Source organism: Cardiocondyla obscurior, linkage group LG05 (assembly GCF_019399895.1).
Source record: "Cardiocondyla obscurior isolate alpha-2009 linkage group LG05, Cobs3.1, whole genome shotgun sequence".
NCBI lineage: Eukaryota > Metazoa > Arthropoda > Insecta > Hymenoptera > Formicidae > Cardiocondyla > Cardiocondyla obscurior.
The window spans coordinates 8,848,699-8,868,800 of record NC_091868.1 but is presented as its reverse complement, the minus strand read 5'-3'; the positions used below and the strand labels follow the sequence as shown (position 1 = coordinate 8,868,800).

The 20,102-nt window shown below is 43.4% G+C and overlaps 3 protein-coding genes across 3 annotated transcripts; 1 reads left to right on the top strand and 2 right to left on the bottom strand.

Annotated features, from left to right (window-relative positions):
* Positions 1–115: 115 nt before the first annotated feature.
* Positions 116–2,443, bottom strand: LOC139103033 (zinc carboxypeptidase-like). Its single transcript, XM_070657367.1, has 7 exons — positions 2,237–2,443; positions 1,890–2,038; positions 1,284–1,793; positions 1,137–1,224; positions 837–1,039; positions 653–737; positions 116–541 (listed from the first exon to the last, which is right to left on the bottom strand). The coding sequence occupies exons 2-7, from the start codon at positions 2,031–2,033 to the stop codon at positions 357–359; spliced, it is 1,215 nt and encodes a 404-aa protein (XP_070513468.1). The 5' UTR covers positions 2,034–2,038; positions 2,237–2,443; the 3' UTR covers positions 116–356.
* Positions 2,444–2,763: 320 nt separating this feature from the next.
* Sf3a1 (splicing factor 3A subunit 1) lies at positions 2,764–6,333 on the top strand. Its single transcript, XM_070657360.1, has 11 exons — positions 2,764–3,033; positions 3,199–3,529; positions 3,691–3,850; positions 3,940–4,221; positions 4,316–4,429; positions 4,502–4,667; positions 4,742–5,431; positions 5,523–5,584; positions 5,678–5,788; positions 5,863–6,036; positions 6,107–6,333. The coding sequence occupies exons 1-11, from the start codon at positions 2,919–2,921 to the stop codon at positions 6,206–6,208; spliced, it is 2,307 nt and encodes a 768-aa protein (XP_070513461.1). The 5' UTR covers positions 2,764–2,918; the 3' UTR covers positions 6,209–6,333.
* LOC139103032 (xylulose kinase) lies at positions 6,301–11,002 on the bottom strand. Its single transcript, XM_070657366.1, has 12 exons — positions 10,692–11,002; positions 9,606–9,688; positions 9,362–9,515; positions 9,093–9,272; positions 8,691–8,792; positions 8,153–8,284; positions 7,913–8,066; positions 7,626–7,770; positions 7,270–7,559; positions 7,092–7,189; positions 6,858–6,998; positions 6,301–6,794 (listed from the first exon to the last, which is right to left on the bottom strand). Exons 1-12 carry the CDS (start codon positions 10,752–10,754, stop codon positions 6,714–6,716), a joined length of 1,623 nt encoding a protein of 540 aa, XP_070513467.1. The 5' UTR covers positions 10,755–11,002; the 3' UTR covers positions 6,301–6,713.
* Between the last annotated feature and the right edge of the window lie 9,100 nt (positions 11,003–20,102).

Sequence of the window (20,102 nt, the reverse complement as noted above, 5' to 3'; positions counted from 1 at the left end):
AAACATTATTTCAAAAAGTTACTTTTTTTTATTTAAATACTAATAAAAAAAATATATTATAAAATAAACGTTTAAAAAAAAAAGAATAAAAAAATAAAATAAATAATAAACAAAAAAAAATCAAAAATAATTTTTATTTAATAATTTTGTTCATAATAATTAAAGTATAAAGAATTTCAAATGGTGTGCATATAATTGAAAAGGATATCATGTGTCATCAGATAGACATATCGATCGTAATATGTATAATTGTCATTTATAAACTAATAAAAATATAAAATTATATAAAAGCATATAAAAATATTTAACAATAAACTACAATAAAAGTTTAATGTTTAACCATTTGTTTTTATATTCTAATTGCTTGTCCATAGTGTAAGTATTTTAACAAGAGAATCTAATGTTTCTTGTCCAGTCGGGATAATCTGGTCAGGTGGTAGCAAGAAACTAAATGTACCGTTGTCACGTAATTCGTAAACATATACAAGGGGCTTTTTCAAAACACTTGCGACATAATCTACGCTAGAACCACCGGTCAAATCTAGAAATAATTTTCCATCGTTTTATTGCAAAAGGCAAACAATTTTTATATATGTCTAACAAAATAATTAACTTAATATTATATTATAAAGAAGATTAAACATTCACATACCATACATTTCACTAATACTTCCGGTAGTATAATGTGTACCATATCTTTGACTAAGAGCATTAGTTCCTATTGCGGCATAAATAAGCTGAAATAATAAATTAATTTTTATTGCAATATCTTATCATGGCACGCGTGTAATTAATATAGTTTTAAACTATGTCATTATTATATTTCAAATTCTTACTAATTGGTTATAATTAGAAATATGCTCTTTCGTATAGGCATATGGAAACATCAATTTTTGTGAAAAACTATGAAATGAAAAATATCCAGAGAAATGATTCTGAACAAATTTGATATATTCCGATATAGTTTTCATTTCTATTTCGGAAAATGGCTCGGTTCCGGAATACTCAACACTGCAAGGGTCGTTGCTAGTGCCAGAAACTAAGAACATCAAAATTATAGTACTGATAAAGTAATCTGCACTTCCAAAAATATGTATTTGTTACTTATTATGTACTTTCGCTGGTTAAATACTCACTATTCCAGAAAATATTCCAGTTCCTATTGAGATCCGTTCCAATGCAGTGCAAACTAGATTTTTTGCGATTTTTCGTCCATAATCGATCCTGGAAATTATACGAAAAATTTCATAATTGAAATATGTAAAAAATATTATTTATCTTACCTCGTTATGCGCAAATACGTATCCGTCGGGATTAAATACTGGAAAAAAAAACCAATTATATCTGTCGGCTACATGTCTCACATTCTGATCAGTACTAGTAAGTATTTCGTGCAAGATGTACATAACAGTCGCCGGTGCAATCCATTCTCGAGCGTGAATGCCACCTTCGATAAAAATTCCGGGGTTATCCACGTTATTCATTACCCTTACACCTTTGATCTCGCGATTTTCATATGTCATGCCACCGACAACGACCTCTACTTTGCCATACATATGTGATAGCTCTTCTAAATAATCGTAGATTTCGTCGAGAGTATGATAATTTTTAAAATCAAAAGGCGATTGACTTTGAGGACTTGTATTGTCGATTACACTTTGGATATTGTGAATTATGACTTCAAAAGAAATACGGTATTGCTTCATAACTTGGTAAAACTCGAAAAGTTTACGTGGCGATACCGTAACAAGTATTTTCTTATGCAATACAGTTGGTTCTTGCCAGAAGTTGTACTGCAAATAAATAAAATTCAACTTAATTTAATTTACTTCATAGAAGAAGCATAAACAGTTTAAATGTTACTTTTCATCTAAAAGTGACCAACTTACATCGCCATCCTCATTGTTTAATTCTGTAAATGCCGTAAAATGTACAAGTTCTGTAGGAACGATGCTGAACAATCTATGACCATCGTATCTAACCTTGGCAATAGTTAGATTTACAGCCACTATCAGCAACAATACTTTCCACATGATAGCTGTACAAAAATTAATTTTGTTACAATTTAAATTGCAAATATTACACTGCATTATAATGCTAAATATATTATTAAAATAAATTCAACAAATTACGAAATAAAATATATCGATAAATTAATTTTATTTAATAGAATAAGATATAACATGCAATGTGTAAAGTTGCTGGATATGAATATTATGTAAGATAAATCAAATACCTGTTATATTCTCAAATGATTTCAAATTATGAATATTATAAAAGTAAAGACATCAATTAAAATTACTGTGTCGTACTAGAAATGACTAATGCCGAAAAGCCAAATGCCTTATGAAAAAATTAGAGGCAGCACGAGATAGATAAGTCGTACATGGTTTTTCTTCAACGGTCTAATTCGAACTAATCCTTAGAGCTTTATATGAAGGTAAACTGAAAAACTCGTTTACCACACTTAGAATAAACATATTTGTTTGCTGAAATGACCTAGTAACGTGTTGAATATGTTCTTGCGCCTTCAAAATTTTCAGCTTTTTTATCGCTCAAAGTATAACTTATAAAAGGACGATGTCTTTTAGTTCATTTGTTAACGACTTATTCGAAGATTGAGCTCGAAACTAAAAAATTGAAGATTTATTATCTCAAATATATTTTCTGTCAAATTATTTTTAATCTCGAAAAAAATCCGCTACGACCCGCCACCAATCGGTGGAGTCGGTAGTAATGGGAGTCGGACATCTCATCTTTAGGTGTCTGTGGCGGCAGAAAGCGGCTGCATTCTGCAAGACAAGCGCATGCAGGCAAGCGGCAACGAATTCTGAGGATTCCAAGTGCGGTGTGAGAATGGTTTTTAGTGTATAATAGAACATTGATATTTATTTTTATGCAAATACATCGATCGTAAAATGCCTGCGCAAGAAGTCGCTATACCGCAGCCGCCGGCGACCGAGAACGAGGAGAATAACGTTCCCTCGTCGCAGCCGATCGTAGGCATTATTTACCCACCGCCTGAGGTTAGGAGTATCCTTTGCCAAGAAATAATACGAAAATTTTATTTAACGAATATTTACAGAGCCACGAAACGATCATGAAAAAATTATTTTTTTTATACAATGTGTTAATCAGTTCTGGTATGATTTTCGACGTTCAACTATCCGTTTTTTTTTTCCTTATATAGAACTTCAGATATTGTTGACAAAACTGCCAGCTTTGTAGCCAGAAATGGACCGGAATTTGAATCCAGGATCAGGCAGAATGAATTGGGCAATCCTAAATTCAATTTCTTGAATTTTGGTGACCCTTACCATGCTTATTATCAGCATAAAGTAAAGGAGTTCAAGGAAGGTAAAGGCCAGGAGCCTACAGTAGGTTCAGTTCCTGGAAAAACTGTTAATCTTACTGCACATCAAAAGCAACAGGAAATTCTAAAGCAAGTTGAACAGCCATTTGTACCTAAGGATCCACCAACAGAATTTGAATTCATTGCAGATCCTCCTTCTATATCTGCTTTGGATCTGTATGTAATAATTTTTATATACAGTATTTTATAATTTATATATACATATATAATTTTTATACATTTTTTACATATATAATTTTATATATAATACATAATATATAATTTATATATACATATATTGCACATTACAGTAAAAAAATTTGTTAACTTTTTTTCAGAGATATTGTAAAGTTAACTGCTCAATTTGTTGCTCGTAATGGTAGACAGTTCTTAACCAATCTAATGAATCGCGAGCAAAGGAATTTTCAATTTGATTTTTTACGCCCTCAACATTCTTTATTTCAATATTTTACTAAACTTTTGGAACAGTATACTAAGGTAAGTAATTAGCAATTATCTTGTTTCAGTGTCAATATAATTTTATTATTTAAAGAACAACATATTTTAATGTACAATATCTTTTATAGGTATTAATTCCACCGAAAGATTTATTACCGCGTCTTAAAGATGAAGCATTCAATATGGACAAAATTTTGGAGCAAGTAAAATACCGTGCTGAGTATTTAAAATATCAAGAGGCACAGAGACGTAAGGAGGAAGAAGAATTGGAAAGGGAGAGAGTAGCCTATGCGCAAATAGATTGGCATGATTTTGTCGTGGTTGAAACAGTCGATTATCAGCAATTCGAAGTCGGTAATTTCCCAGCGCCAACGACACCGGATGAAGTTGGGGCACGCGTTCTTATGCAGGTATGATTATGACTTACATTATTCATATTATTTTACTGAATGTTTAAAATATTACACTACACGATAATTAATTATATACTAATTAAAAATATAGGAACGCATAGAGGAGGGTGAGGATGTGGAAATGCAAATTGACAGTGACGCAGAAGAGGAATCCCACACTCGCGGGGACGGCGAGAAAGGAGATCGTGCGAAAGATAATAATCAAGTAAGTATATTTCGTTATGTTATGCATAGTCAATTTGTATGAGTATTGTGTGTAATATAATTTAATTTCTAGGTGCAAGATATGGAAGAAGATTCCAGTGATGAAGATGATGTGTCTCCACCAGGCGACACTCACAAACCTAAAGAAAAGTCGCGAGAATCGAACTTGCAACCACCACCGTTACCGCCTACACCCGGAAACGTAGTAGTCAAAAAAGGATACGATCCGAAACAACATGGTACGTATAATCTCTAATTACTAATTAAAATTATTATTTTGATGTACTATTATTTTATTTCTTTATTTTTACAGCGCCTAAAACTGCTCGTCCTGCGGCTCCGGATGAATATCTAATTTCACCGATTACTGGCGAGCGTATTCCTGCTAGTAAAGTACAAGAACATATGCGTATCGGATTATTGGATCCACGCTGGGTCGAGCAAAGAGATAAGCATTTAGATAAATTGGCACAGGAGACTGTATTCGCACCAGGCACAGCGATCGAAGCAAGTCTCAAGCAGCTCGCCGAGAGACGTACCGATATATTTGGTGTAGGCGATGAAGAAACGGCGATTGGTAAAAAAATTGGTGAAGAGGACAAGAAAAAAGATGACAAAGTTACATGGGACGGTCATACCTCCAGTGTAGAAGCAGCGACAAGAGCAGCTCGGGCTAATATTACGTTAGAAGAACAGATTCATCAAATACATAAGGTCAAAGGTCTTCTACCTGACGAAGAGAAGGAGAAGATCGGTCCAAAACCAGTGAGTCGTGCGACTGAACTTTCTCATATGGCTGCTGCCGCTTCAAAACCACAAGCTACATTGAAAGCACCTCCAAAACCTCCTGCACCGAAACCTATTCCAGTACCTGCACAACCTCCGCCACCACCGACTATGAATATGCCTACTATGGGCATACCTCAACCGATGATGCCACAACCGCCGATGATGATGATGGCACCTATGCCGCCTATGGCGCCTAGACCACCACCTTTGATGAGTAAGATATTTTTATCTATATTTAAAAAATTATTAATTTTGTTATTACATTTTTCATATCGATAAAATTGAAATAAAATAATCTGTTACAGCTCCTACAATGTCACCATTCATGCCAACACCACCGCCAATACAGCCGCCGATGACGTCCGCTGTGAGTAATGTTATAAAATATAATTTTATTGATTATCGTTTTTAAGATTTAAAATTTATTTTAATTTTTTTTTTTTTTTTTTTTTTTTTTAAGATTGGATTGAAACATCCTGCTAGTAAGCCGATGGAAGAAGAACCACAGGCTAAGAAATTGCGAACCGAAGACTCGTTAATTCCAGAGCAACAATTTCTTGCTAGGAATAAGGTAAAAAAATATCTTACTTGACGAAAAGTTTAAATTGTGACTAAATTTTTAAAAGGTAATTATTTTTTGTTTAGGGTCCAGTACAAGTTAACATTGCTGTACCTATGATGACAGAGAAGGCTGAATGGAAATTGAATGGGCAAACTTTGAATATTACCTTACAAGTAAGCGACACTGTAGCAACTATGAAAGCACTTATTCACGAGCAGATTGGCATGCCTCCTGGAAAACAGAAACTGCAATACGAGGTAAGGATCGTTAAAATAAGTTTTCGCGGATATGAATAAATATATTAAATATAATGTATTCTGTTTATAGGGAATGTTTTTCAAAGACAACAATACTCTTGCGTATTATAACTTAACTTCGGGTAACGTTATCAATCTACTACCAAAAGAGAGAGGTGGTAGGAAAAAATAAAAAAGATAATTATATAAATTAAAAATATATTATAATTATGATACATCGATGTCATAACAGTTTTATTGCTATAATTATTTTAAGGTAATGTATATGATCAAAATATATTGCATTTATTCCAGTAACGATGTAACAATTACAAACTTGAAATTATAATTGCAGCTATTTATTTCAACATATTTTATGAATGTATTTTTCTACGATTATTTCGTATATTAGAATAATTTTGTTTTTTAACTTAAAAAAAAATTAAAATACATTATTTACAGTGTGATTTAAAGCTGAGAGTATAAGAACATTTTTACATTTTCGTACAAAATGCACGAGAGATTCTCACCTGTACATAAAATATTACTTAAGATATAATAAAAAAGTACATTATATAAATTTTAAAAATTAAAAAATATATATAGAAAAATTATCTCACAAAGTTCAAATTTATTACTTATTAGTATCTGTTTAGAGAAATATCGTTTATAAGAGGCTTTTTTGTTATATACAAAATTTATATATGCTTCTGTTCACTTTTTTTCTTCAATATCTGATCGATAACTTTTCGATAACGTGCAGTCATGGGTTTATAAATCTAAAAATGTTAATTAATATTATTACTTACGATAATAAAATGTTTATAAATGTAGTAACTCACCGATTCAGCATCATCGTAAGGCTGACACACCAACTTGAATTCTGGCAAACAGCGAGTAATTTCATCGAAACTGCAATTATTTCGCAATAAACCATGTTTCGCTTGATATGCTGCACCCATCATAGCCGAATTAGCTACTTCCTATCGAATAAAATTAGATAAGTATAAAGTGCTGTCACACATATTAAATACGATGGTAAGTAATAATAAAGATTATTATCATAGTATAATTACCGAGATATACACTGGTGAATTAAATACGTCGGCAAGCACTTGCAATATAGCTTTATTTATAGATGCACCTCCTGTTGCAATTATTCTAGTATTAGGTCCTTCATAAAAAAAGAAAAAGAAAAATTATTAGGAATTTCCGCGACCTGAAAGCGTAAGATATTTATAAAGAATTATTTACCGATGACAAATCCGAAATCTTCGGCGTACGCTCGTTTTGCAACGAACTGACCTTCGATTAGCGCTCTCACTTCTACTTCCTTCGAACTGTATCGAGAGATTTCTTCATTAGCTTTATTATATCTATAATCTCCAACGACGAAAGGTAGAATCTCTTGCATATCAAAATATAAAGCAAAATTGCCGAAATTCCCTCGTGGCGTACTGTCTAATAATTCGTTGAATATCTGCCAGTTACCTTGTGCAGCATCGTTCCGTATCCTTTCGCGCGTTAAAGAACCATTTTTAAAGCTGCAAAAAATTGTTTTTATATCATCATTACGCATTGTTATATCACGAAAATCATAGAAAACTTACCCAAGCATTCCCATGTAAGCTTGATCATCGACCGGATTGCACAATATGTGACCGTCTATTATGGTCTTAGGTTCGTTCAGCCACAGCAATAAAGTATCGCTTGTGCCCAAACTGCAAGCGATATCACCTTCTTTTAGCCTCATACCTACGTCATTCTTGTCGTGAGTACAAAGAACTATTCTAATAGCAATTTCGGATGGATGCATTACTGCATCCAACCAAGTTCGCTATAAAATAGTTATTCCTTAAAATAATTATATTGTGACTTGCACGAGCACAGAACGTACCTATAACGGAGCCGGGATTGTCTCCGGTGAATGCTATTATTCTGCATTCTTCATTGAAACCAAATCTTTCTACAAAATAGGGCGATATAGGGCCGATATTGCTGTATGACGAAACGGTTTCACCCAGCTTTTCATTTAGTCCTGATGCGCAAGTCTATTAATTATTATAAATTATGTTTTATTAAGTTATAAAAGTATATAAAATATACAGCGAGGGTTAAACATACAAAGCTATTTTACCTCTAATAGCATGTCATCCCAGTTTTTCGTACGAATATTTAAAAGATTCATACCAGAGCCATCCGACCAATCGATAGGTGCATAATCGCCCAAAAACAAAGAGGCAATAAAATTGCTCACCAATGAAATTCTCTAAAAAGAGAACGGAACACAAATGATTAACGATATTCGGCTCAGACAATTTTTAGAAGCGTATGACGTACAGCTTCGACAAACTTGATACAATTAGAGGCGTTGAATCAAACGGCGATTACACGTTGCACAAATTATTAAATTGCATACTTTCATCAAATAAAATATTAAAAGAAAATCAAAATATAATCAATCATTAAAACGTTAACGGCGAGTTAATTAAAAATCGATGTCATTTATTTATGCATTAGTAAACACTTTGAAAAACCAGCAAATGCATTCATAGAGTAAGCCATCTACAATCGTAGTAAAGTTCAATCAGTATAGTCATACGTAACGAATACCTCGGTCGAATTGCCGTTTTCATTTTTTTCGAAGGAAGCCACGAGTTTTTAGTAGATAATACCTCAGTGCTGCAATAAGCTTCCGGCTTCGTGCGTGCTATTTTCGCTATCTGTGGTCCTGAGAATCTCTCGTACGCCCGTGAACCCGTTATTTCCGCTAATTTCTGAAATCACAACGCCAAAGAGGATAAACGCTGTCGACTTGGTGCGACGTGTATACACCAAAGTCTAAGCCGGCTACTTTAAATATTTAGCCAGCTCGTTCTCGCATAGTTACAACTGTCAGTCATTTAGAATGTTTTACATTGCGGAAATAAACCCTTGCGAAAGCTAACGCTAACCAATAAATGTGCGCGTTCATATAAACTTTAACGTATATCAAACGATATTCTCTGCTGTGTATTTTCTCGCGTGCGTTGTGTAATCCGTCCTTACATATAGGCGAGTGAGAATGCTAGGCTTACGTGAGGACCACCCACGATCTCTTCCAAAACTCTGCACTCTTTCGTCGTACTGGAATCCATCCACACGGGCGAGTGAGTCACTGAGAACGACGTGGCAAACTGCTCGTGCAGAAATTTCATAGAGTCCAGCCGCTGCAATCGATCCCGACTCCCTTTACTCCAATAAATTGTGCCGTGTTGCTATTGATGAATAGAAATATTTTTTAAATATGTTTCCACTAAGTATTTCATATAATAATAAATTTTACGGCCAAAATCAGAAATATTACCTGCGCGCAGCCAGAAATAGCCGCTACTTTGCTAAAATCGACGCCGCAAACGCGTAATTTGTCTAGTATCATGTCTAAGGCCTTGATCCACATAAGAGAAGGCACTACCACGATATGCGGCTCCTCTTTCTTTCGTATAACTCCTCCATAAGTTCTGCAAGTATTGAAAAATGACTCTCATTATCATAAGCAAACTTATTATATGTATATCAATAGTTATGCAGATAGATTTCTTTTATCATACCTAAATTCTGGTAAGTCGTTATCAAATTGAACGTTGGTTTCGTGAAGAACGGATAGATTTTCGTCGATCACGACTGCTTTCAACTAAAATCAAATCAAAATCGATTAGACTGAATTTTTTAATTAAGTGATTGAATAAATAACATCTGCGATATTCGAGTGCGTTAAACAAATAAAATAAAATAAAAAATAAAAAAAAATTAAATATAAAAAAAAAATAAATAAAGTAACGCAGTTATTTATGTTAGATATCAGGCTCGTGGTGTTGGTCATCGGCCTTAATATTCCCCCTGAGCTTTTTCGCCATTTCGCAAATTGCGCCTTTACTTTACACGTCTTATCTGCCGACGGGTTCGCGTTATCAGGGCTATTAGATAATACTGACCCCTTCGGAGACGTCAAAGCGCCTCGCGATGTCTACTTCGAGGCGCTCGCATGTTTCTCGCGTGGAACATCTTGCGAAATATTCGCCTGTATTGACATAGTTCTGGACAGGAGCAACGTCGGGTCATCATCTTTATTCGACGTTAATGAAACTCATAAACACTTCGTGGGGTTATCACTCTCCGAGTCAATGAGGGCATTGACGGATAAAGTAACGAATATTAATAACCGAATCGCCCGGTGGCTAACGGAGAAATTTCAGAAGCGAATTTTTGGAGGTCCCCGTTTAAGTTACACGTGGAGAGTCTCCCGATAATTAGCGCAATTAGCGCGCCTTTAAACCACCACGCTTTTATTATAATTTATATATATATACATATTTTTTTTTTTTGTAGATACACCGTTAATGAAATAGTACATTTCAACGAGAATTTAGAAGCAGTTACATGCTGTTATTAAAATCCAATGGTCTTTTATTATTGACGCGGATTACTAGCTTCAATCTTACCCGTTTCCTACAGTTTGAAACATCAGAAAAGGCTGAAAGTAAGCTGGACCAGTTTGCGGGCTGATAAAGGTACGCGTGATTGAAGATATTCGAGATAGATAGAAACATGAAGTAGGCCCCGAGTGTCGTGACAAAACTTCCGCGTTATTCCCGGACGGTTCCGTTTGTTTTCGGCTGCGCTGCATCTTGCTTTACCTGCTGAGTACTCAGGTCTAGGCCAAGGTACGTCGCCGTCGGCGGCTCGTCCTGCTCGTCCATGCTGCGGTGACGCGGTCGCGATTACTCGCTTCTGCCGGGCGAAGATGGACCTGCCTGCTCGCCGCTTCGCCGCTCGTCGGACTAATGCCGCGATCTCTCGCGGTCCGTCCACTCCATCCTCGCACTTGGGGAAGTCACGGGACTGCCTGGAACGTCGTCGGCACGCCGACGTCACCGACACCGCGTGTTATGCTTCGCGCGGGCAGCCTCCCGCTGCCGGAGGAGTAAGTGACCCCGGAATCTGGATCGCCAGCGCGTCGTTACGTAACACAACGCGCTCTCGCCGGATCCGCTCGGCTCGGAGATCGCGAGCGAGCCAGAGCGAGCGTCGTTACAACGTCGGAAGATCAGCTTGAGATAACAGGCATAACAGCCTGGACGAGCGAAACTCGTGCGAACTGCTTTATCGGCGGGCTTTGAAGCGTGGGCGAGACATCACCTGCGTTGCACCTGCTGCCGCGAGGTAGCCGCCTATTATCCGAGGCCGATAATGCAGGGTAAAAATGGCCGGCGGAAGAGACGCCCGAGACGCCGTTAGATTTGCGATTGACTTCTTTCGATCGCGGAGGTGCACGTAGATGATGCCTGTGGCACGCGAGGAGATTAAGAAATGGTACGTCTCAAAAATGTTACGAGAGCGATTAGAATTCTTTCGTATTGTTTTAATCCAACAGATTTCAACCGCGCCGAGATGTTTGATGAAAGCGGGAGAGCTGCGAGGAAAGGGACAGGTTAAGAAGAACGCATTTGTCTACTTAAATTGTACGTATGTCTTTTTATTATTTTCTCTTGTAAAAGTAAGAATGTAGCAAACGTAGGACAGTAAAGTTAAATATTTAAGGGCGGTCCAAGACGCGGCGATGTCAGCAGTCAATAGTCTCGCCGACGCGTAGCGAGCGTATTGAAATGAGATTCCGAAACGGACAGACGGAGAAAAGGATTGTTAGCCAATGCACGCAAGTGCGCGGGTTTGTTTGCGTTAGCGAAGAACCGTACGTGCTCGACTCCGCAGGGCGGAGAAGAATCTCCGCCGGGGATGCTCCACATGGGCGCCAAAGGTCGCATTCTCGAGAAGAGTCGCCGAGTGTCTGGAGGAGAATCTTCATTCGGCCGTCTCGTTGCAGAAGTGCGGGCTTTCATCTCTTGAGGATGCACACTTCTTTCAAATGTGAGTATAAGAAACAATACAAGTATTTATATTTTCGCCATAACGTAGGAGAATATTTGTCTGAACTGTAATTAGCTGTAGCGTTTCTTCGAGGCGCTCGAAGATCTTTCCTGATCTTTGAAAAATACCCAGCTGAGGCGATTAAGTTAATTTTCCTCGGGCCTCCCGCATGTTTGTTCCGCAAGATAAACGCGTAGGCTTATCGGCGGAAATGAAAGCGTCTTCGGAGTTGAGGCCGTCCCTCCTTCGTGGCGCCTATGGACACACCCCGCGACTATTTGTCGGTCCCGTTGCCCTATAATCGCGCGGTACACGGGTAATGGTTTTGGGCCGAGGGACGCCACGTCGGATCGGCGCTGAGCCAGCCGAAGAAGAAGAGGAAGGGCGAGGCAAGAGAGGAGAAATCAGAGAGGAGGAACGTGTGTGCGCGTCGCCGGCAGCGGCGCCGGGACCAAAGGCACCAAAGCCCCCTTCGTAAAATACAGTCCTTCCCCCTCTTTCTCCCCCCCTGATAGCTTCGAAGAGCCGATACCTCCGTGATGATGGGCGACGATCGACGGCGATCGGGACGAGCCCTTCGGCTGGCTCGGCCGGGTCCTATTACCTCGACCCTCGGCCACGAAACGATCCGCGCTTGGTCTCGGCTGCTACGCCGCAGGAACGTGATCTAATTACGTGAACGAGTTGCGACGTGCGCCACAGCATCGGTTACCGGACTGATGCTCTGTTTGTTATGACGTCGGAGCCCCGGAATTTCGCCGCGGGCCCCAAGCACCTCGACTCGATGCGCCGCGACCCCGCCGCAGCAAGCAGAGAATAAGAATGCGCTAGAAAAACCTTCGAATCTCGATCGAAGCATATCTTCGGTGGGGCAAAACGACTCTACGAATGCACCGGTTTCATTGAAACTTTGGCACGAAAGATCGAGCGCATCAAGCATCTTTCAAGATTATTCGTAAAGTTTATGTAATCGGTTTCCTCCGTTTTGCGGGAAAACATCCAGTAGGTATTCGGAGGAATCTGGTAAACAGCCAGAAGGCTGTCGGGAAAAACAAGAGTGCGCGCGATCATTAACGTGTCGATCAGACTCGGGAAAAACCATGCCGTTGGACGCGATAGAATAGACTTATTCGCTAAACGTGATAATACGCGTTGGCGCGCGATACAGATTAATTAATACGAATCGTGACGGCGAGGCAGGCAGATGGATGGCCGCTAAAGCAACGCGCGGGCGACACACCGGCGCGGTGGTAATTTCAACGCTCGCTAACGACGGTATCGTGGCTGTTGTCGGCTTGCTGAACGTAGAGGCAATTTTTCGCGGGTGTTTCATCACGTAAACGCATCCACGCCGCGGAATAGATCAAGGACCAAAGTACCGAGCGAAGGGTTGAGCCGAGGGGGGGACAGGGGGACTGCGCGGACGGCGACAGCCGGCTGGCAGAGCCACGTCGTCGCCGTCGAACGAACGACGACGACGACGACGGCGGTGGCGGCGGCGGAACGACGGTTGCTCTCTTCTCGGCTACAGACAAACAAAAGTGAGAAAGAGTGAGAGAGCGGGAGCGGGGAGAGGGACAGAGGGAGAGAGACACCCAGGCGCCGATCCGAGCGACCGGCCGGCGCGAACCTCGACGCCAAAGCATGGAGCGGCGTCGCCGACGTCGTCGCCACCGGGCCGACCGACGACGACGAAGACGACGACGGTGATGTCGACGACGGCGACGGCCAATGCAAGAATACTTCTTCTGGCACCGCGACGGCGCGCGGGGGTGAGATGAGCGGCGCTCGTCGGACGCCAAGACCGGACGGACGCCCCGTCCCTTATCCCCGGGCCCCCTTTCTCCCTTCATCTCTCGCGGCGCACTCAGTCTCATCCCCATTAGGTATTGTCACCAGGAATCTCCGATTTCTAGGCGCATCAACAACTGTCACGAACACCGCTGTGCGAAGTTAATTGAAGGAGGAGAATTGTAAATTAGAAGGAATTATGTTTTTCCCTCGCGTTCTGAGCTTCTCACGCAAGGAAACTGAATTCATTTGTTTAAGCGGGAGTAAATGTTTCCTTCGAATAATTAAATGAAAAATAATTCAGCGTGGCTAGCGGTACGTCTTCTTCGCGCGAGGCAACCCTCAGGCCGATTAATTTCCCTCAAGCGGCGGTCCCATAATTTCCCGTTGATCGCGCGTGGTTTGCAGCGGGGGCGAAATCCCAGCGATCGCAATCGCCACCGATACTCCTACGTATAGCGCGATAACTCTTTTTTTTTTTTTCTTCTCGAGGACGGGTATAGACGCGGCGCCTCGCGTGGATAGAAAGAGAGACGTCCCCTCTCGTTGCCGGGGGTGCAGACCGTTTCAACCCGCGCCAGAGCGCCTACCCCCGGTGTAACATCCGCGGAAAGTAGTAGAAGCGGCTGGCACGCCGCGGGGGCGGCGAGACGGGGGACGGACTACGACGGCTCCAGCGTGGGGCGCCAAGTGTTTTGATGCTTGTTATGCGAGGGGGAAGCTTGATAAACAACGGCACGGGGAACGGAGCCGGACGGGCCGGATCATCGCCGTCGCCCTTCTCACCCCCCCCTGGCCTCGCGGACGTCCGACCGACTGGCTGCGCCCGTGTCATTACGAAAGAATTGATATCCTGACACACCACGGCGTCATTCCGTTTTTCTAGCTTGTTGTCCCGGGCGGGCACCGATGAAAGGGCGGGAGGGCGCCCATCGTTAGCCGGGGCGCCGCCGACGCGACTTTCGAACGCTCGCGCCATCGAAAATTTCCGGTTACGTTGCGGGATAATAAATTATTAAAGCGTACCGCTTTGATGAATAAGAGATAGTTAATGGAAATTCTTGGGAGGAAGATTGCGTGGACGTCATTTACTTGCATTGTGAGAGATTTTTAATTCTCGAGAAGTTCTATTCTCGTTACAAATTATTAATATTATGTCTGACAAGAAAGAGGCGTGTTCTTCGCTATCCGCATTCCTTCTCTCGCGAAAAGAGAGAAGAAAGCTGGGTGCGCGTACACTCGACGGAAATAGAGCTCCAGCTTCTGCGGGCGAGCAACGCGACGAAAACGAGAATGGCACCCGGTGTTTACTTGCTTCTCGCCATTAAGGCGCGGGAAATCGCGGTGCGGGCGCCCGTTTAATTCGCGCGTCGTAAAACACCTCGGTTTCGAATCGGGAGTCACCCCAAATGTCGCCGGAATCGAATCGCATCGCAACCCGTAAACGCCAGAGTGAAGGAAGGGAAGCGGCGCCGCGTTAAAAACATTCGGGCAGTAAAACAACCATTCTTTCCTATTCTAAAAATACTAAGCGATACGAAACTGATTTCGATTAAACGGGAAGACGATTTTTCAGGAGCTAATTTTTTGAACGCCCGACGTGTATTTGTTACATCATTGGCAGCGGCGAGCTGATTTGAATTTAAAAGCTCCCCGACTGATTATGCGACTCTTCCGACACTTTGGCGCGTGAATATAAAGCGGCGGCGAAATCGCACATCCCCGTCACCGTCGTCCTCGTCGACGCTACAAATGACATTGTTTATCCGCTTCGGAGGCAAGAAAAGTTGCCCGAAATGTATGTATGCGGGAGACGTCGCTGCTCGTTCGACTTGACTCGGTCAAGCACCCTGGGGGTGCACGCGGCGACCCCCGTTCTCTTGGCTATGCATGCGCGTCGGAACTACCCCCGCTCGTGTTCGACACTATCGTTGGCCGCGGGCACCCGGGAACGTCGTCCTCGTCGACATCCTCGCCGCTCGTACGTGTACATATCGGCAACGAAGAGGGAGAGAAAGGGGGCGAGAGAGAAGGGATTGCTACACATCCGCCGTGCGGCGTCAGGAACCGCGTCGCCACGCCGCTGGCGCGCCGCCGTTTCGCTCGCCATGTCGCCGTGGATCCGCGCCGCGTCGTCCGCCCTTAGGCGAACGAAACGACGACAGGCCGCAGACAAGGGGTGGCGAACAGACCGACGGCGGCTCCAGTCGTCCTCGTGTCGCCCTGGCCCGTACCTGCTGCTACATATTGCGCGACAGCCGGCCGGCGTCGCGACCAGTCGACGCTCGGCGATCGTAGGAGTCGAGTCCGGATGCTGATCATCTCCGCCGTCTTCCCTGCGCCGCCCGCCCGGAGCCGACTCGCGCGAGACCATCGCCGGGGAATCTCCGCTCGCTCGGAATCGCGTTAATCCGAAATCCAAGGTTCCGTCACTCACCCGGCGATTTATAAATCGTTACTCGAATCTGACATTTGAAACCTGAATTCGAAATTGCAGAGGAAATCCTACCTGTTTTCTTCATATTCAAGTTTATTTATAGGCGGGCGTAAAGCCTCGCTTTTTAGTACCGGTCGGCAGGAGATTGTGACAATTTGCATGATTCTCGCCGGGAAATATGAACGCTCGAATATGCATATGATAAATTATGTTAAGAATTAATTAAAAAAAAAAAGGAAAAAAAAACATTGATTTGCTTCTTAATTACGCTAATCAGAAATTATAAATTATTAAGACTTTTTTTTCGTACTACTAGCGGTACTTTTACATCATTTCTAATTCAATGTATGTGTGTTTCAGGTACGTGTGTCCCCGCAGAAGCAACGGAGTAAAGAGCACCCTTATAAAGTTCGTGTTCCACGTGGGATCTTCCTCCGGAGATTCGTACTGTACGCCGGCGTGGAACGTGCGCAGAGTGTCGGCCAATAGCGACAATAGGAATCTGTAACAGGTAAGAGACAACGTGTAATTTTAAAAAATATCCAGAGCGCAAGCGGGATAAGTTTTTCCGGTGCCAAGACAGATTGAGGGGAACATCTTAATTTTTTTACTGCTTCCACCGCGAGATCCATGAACGTACGTGTTGTCGTGCTAAAGAGAAATATTGCCGCGTGGCACAAAAGATTCTTTGACCAGGAGAATAAACGACGAGCCGCGAAATTTGGCTCGCACCAGAACGACAAATATTTACCGCGTTTGGGAGGCGGCAATTACACCGTGGACGTCTCATCTCTCTTCTCCCGCTTGCGCAAGGAGCCGCCGAATAAATTAACGCCTCGACAATGTCGGATTTCAAATCCGTTCGGTGTCGCGCCCGGTTGCGTCAGACGCGATTGCGGAATGCGTCTCGGAGGCGCGATGTAATCGTTACCTGCATACTTTCCGCTAATTGGCAGGCCGCATGAGCGTAAATATAGCAGTGCCGCAACGCGATTTGTAAATATCGCCGCCTAGGAAGAATTAATTTTCTCCCTGTTATCTACGCACCGCGGCGAGTCGCTGTATTTAGACTCGGCGCGTGCGAATTTAAACTATCCCGCGACCGCGGCTTATCCCGCAGCATCCGACGCGACGATACTTTTCCAGGCACGGCGCCTGGCTCTTTATTTTTCTCTCCTATTTTCGAAGGCGATACGAGATTCCTCTTATCTGACGTGTAAACCGTTTTATCTATCCTCTCATAGGTATAGTATATATTTTCTATCTTCGTTTAGGCGCCATCGATGCGCGACGTGCGTGCAGTCGTCGCCGTGAAAATGCCTATCGAGGCAACGGCCAAGAGATTAGATGCATCGCGATATGATGCCGCGCGTACAATACCTTCCTTTTCTTTCCCTTCTCTGCGCGTCTTCCGTCCCGATAGCGCGAGTAAAAGGTAGTCATTTTCGCTGAGGGGGGTTTTCGTGCAAACTTGGACCTTAGGCCGAGATGCAAGATCTCGGTAGGTGAGCGAGACGAGTCTGGATTCATTCGTGTGCGGATTATAGTGGGCCAAAGAGGTACGGATGCTGACGCGGCGCGGCGACGCTTGGTAGAGGAGAGGAGAGGAGAGAGGAGAGGAGAGGAGAGTAGAAAGGGAGAAACGAGGAGCGGAAGTGGGGAACGGGGGGAAGCAGCCGGGACGGACGGGCGCCTACGGCGCGGATCTGAGTGGCGCCAGCGCTAACGCTTACGTTAGCGCCGGTCGCACGCGCGTCCGGACTGGCCGATATCATCCAGGAAGTTGCAGGCCGCACCTGTCCTGTCGTACCTCCCCTCTTTCATCTCCACCTCGCCTCTGCCGGCCGTCGCTTTTGCCGACAGGGCCGTCGGCCACGCTCTCTCGCGCCCGCCAACCACGTCGACGCAGGTGTTCCGTCAGGCGGTTTTCGCGTTGAAACGGAGGCTTCCGGTGGGGCGTCCGGCTCAAGAAAAAAAAATATAAAAAAGACGGCGAAAGGGAGAGGGACGCGAAACCAGATCCGACTAAGAACGAAGCATTGTTATCGCACTCTTGTAAGATTACAACACGTGGAGAGGATTATAACGAATTTCGATGGAAAAATTTGTTGCATGTGCATTTCCGCGCGTCTTGACCTCCCCCTTCGTCCACTGGGCTCCGATTAAATCGAGTTACGTTTTATTGCCGCGGCCGCGCGCATTTCCTCGTGGCAACCACCGGCAGAAATATCTCGGAGGCGAGCCGGTACCGGTGGGTTTCCGCCGCCGCGTACACGCCCGCGTCCCTCGTTTTTATGAAACAATCGTTAATCGTATGCACGACCAGTTGATCGAACATATTTAAATCCACGGAGTTAAGTAGGAACACGGCGCCAGGCGATGCAGACGATTGCGCGCCCGAGAGGCCGTCGAGCGTGCAACGCGTCGCGTCGCGTCGCCCGGGTTTTTCCATTTGCAAACAGACGTCGTTAATGCCGGCCAAATTTCCATAACCGGCAAAGAGAGAGAGAAGGAGAGCCCAGGCGTTGTCTGACTGACAGGTGCACAAAACGCTGTCAGTGGCGAGCGTGAACAATGGGGCGCCGTCTCGGTCTAGCGCTTTTTATCCTCTGTAAATCTGCCGTCAATTACAATAAGCATTTATACCTCTATTTTTTTTTTTACTTTTTGCTTTTCACTTGCAAACGAGACGATATTATGGACGAGACTGATCACCGCTCGCAAAACGAGAATACCGAGTCGCTTCTTTAATCGCTTAGCGCCGCGTGCATTTTTTTTTTCTTTTTTTCCTCGGGAAATAATGTATTTTCACGAGAACCGACGGTGGCGTGAAATAAAATAATATACTGCTTACAGCCGCTAAAAGGCTCGTTCAATTTTTTTATCGCGTTCCATTCGCGCGATTTTCACGCGGAAACGTGCAAGCTCGCGGCGCGCAATGATAAACAGTCGGGAGCTTCGAATGATTGGTCATCTCCGACGTGCGTTCCTACACGTCGCCTCGGTCCATTGGGGGCAAGGGAGGAGTTACTGAAAAAGATTTCGCGCCGGCACCAAGAATAGCCCGAAACGTCTTCGCGCTTCGCGGAAGATGAATTATAGCGGAATCGTGAGCGGGGTCCGCTTCGAAGAACGGCGACGATCGCTCTCCCGCGGAATTTGGAGCGTTGACATCGGCGCCTCTACGGACCAGGCGGCTAGACACTTGTGGTCCAGGACGCCGGGCCAAAGAAAAAAAAGAAAAAAAAAAAAGAAAAAAGGTCCGCCGCCTTCGGTCAAGTAAAATTAACGTAAAACGTCGCGCCATCCCGACCGCGAGGAAGCGCGACGCGAGAGCGACAAGGCGATGCTGGAGATCAAGTCATCGGTGCGATATGTCAAGAATCGCGCCCTGTTCGGGCGGCTCGGTGGCGAGCACGCGAGTCATTTTCGCGCTTAGAAATAGATTGAAATAAAAGTACGATCGCGCGAAGTCCTACGTCCGCACGCTCGCTGTTCAATCCTACGGCGATGGACCCGGCGATTGGACGATGTTACCACCGATCAACGTTTTTACGTCGCGTCAGTTTGCACCTGTACGTTAAATGAAAAAATCAATCGCGCGTTCGATTTTTGCCGGCGTCCCTCGATGTTACAGTTAATTAAGAATCTGCCATAATGGTTATTTTAAATGACGACATCTCCTCGGCCGGCAGGCGCGCCCGTTTGCCCTTCCCACTTATCCCCGCAAAATCTATTTGTCAGAGTAAAACGTAGGATTGAAGAGGCGCCTCGTGTCCTCGGAATAATTCGTGCGTCTCGCTGCGGCGAATACGCGGACACTCTTCATCCTCGTCCTCATCTACCCGCTTTCTTTTCTCTTTTGTTCTCCGTTTCTTTCTCGGCGTTACGAGCGAAAATCTTTTTGTTCTCGAAGCCCTCGTGTCTCGGGCTAGAGCCGACTTGATCGACA

Coding starts and splice junctions, on each gene's coding strand:
- LOC139103033 (XM_070657367.1), bottom strand. CDS start 2,033: ATGTGGAAAGTATTGTTGCTGATAGTGGCTGTAAATCTAACTATTGCC. Junction 1,794..1,889: donor TAAACAATGAGGATGGCGAT/GTAAGTTGGTCA, acceptor ATTTATTTGCAG/TACAACTTCTGGCAAGAACC. Junction 738..836: donor TTTCTAATTATAACCAATTA/GTAAGAATTTGA, acceptor TTATTATTTCAG/CTTATTTATGCCGCAATAGG.
- Sf3a1 (XM_070657360.1), top strand. CDS start 2,919: ATGCCTGCGCAAGAAGTCGCTATACCGCAGCCGCCGGCGACCGAGAAC. Junction 3,034..3,198: donor CCCACCGCCTGAGGTTAGGA/GTATCCTTTGCC, acceptor ATAGAACTTCAG/ATATTGTTGACAAAACTGCC. Junction 4,222..4,315: donor GGGCACGCGTTCTTATGCAG/GTATGATTATGA, acceptor TTAAAAATATAG/GAACGCATAGAGGAGGGTGA.
- LOC139103032 (XM_070657366.1), bottom strand. CDS start 10,754: ATGGACGAGCAGGACGAGCCGCCGACGGCGACGTACCTTGGCCTAGAC. Junction 9,516..9,605: donor AACGACTTACCAGAATTTAG/GTATGATAAAAG, acceptor CAATACTTGCAG/AACTTATGGAGGAGTTATAC. Junction 6,999..7,091: donor ATTCACCAGTGTATATCTCG/GTAATTATACTA, acceptor TTTATTCGATAG/GAAGTAGCTAATTCGGCTAT.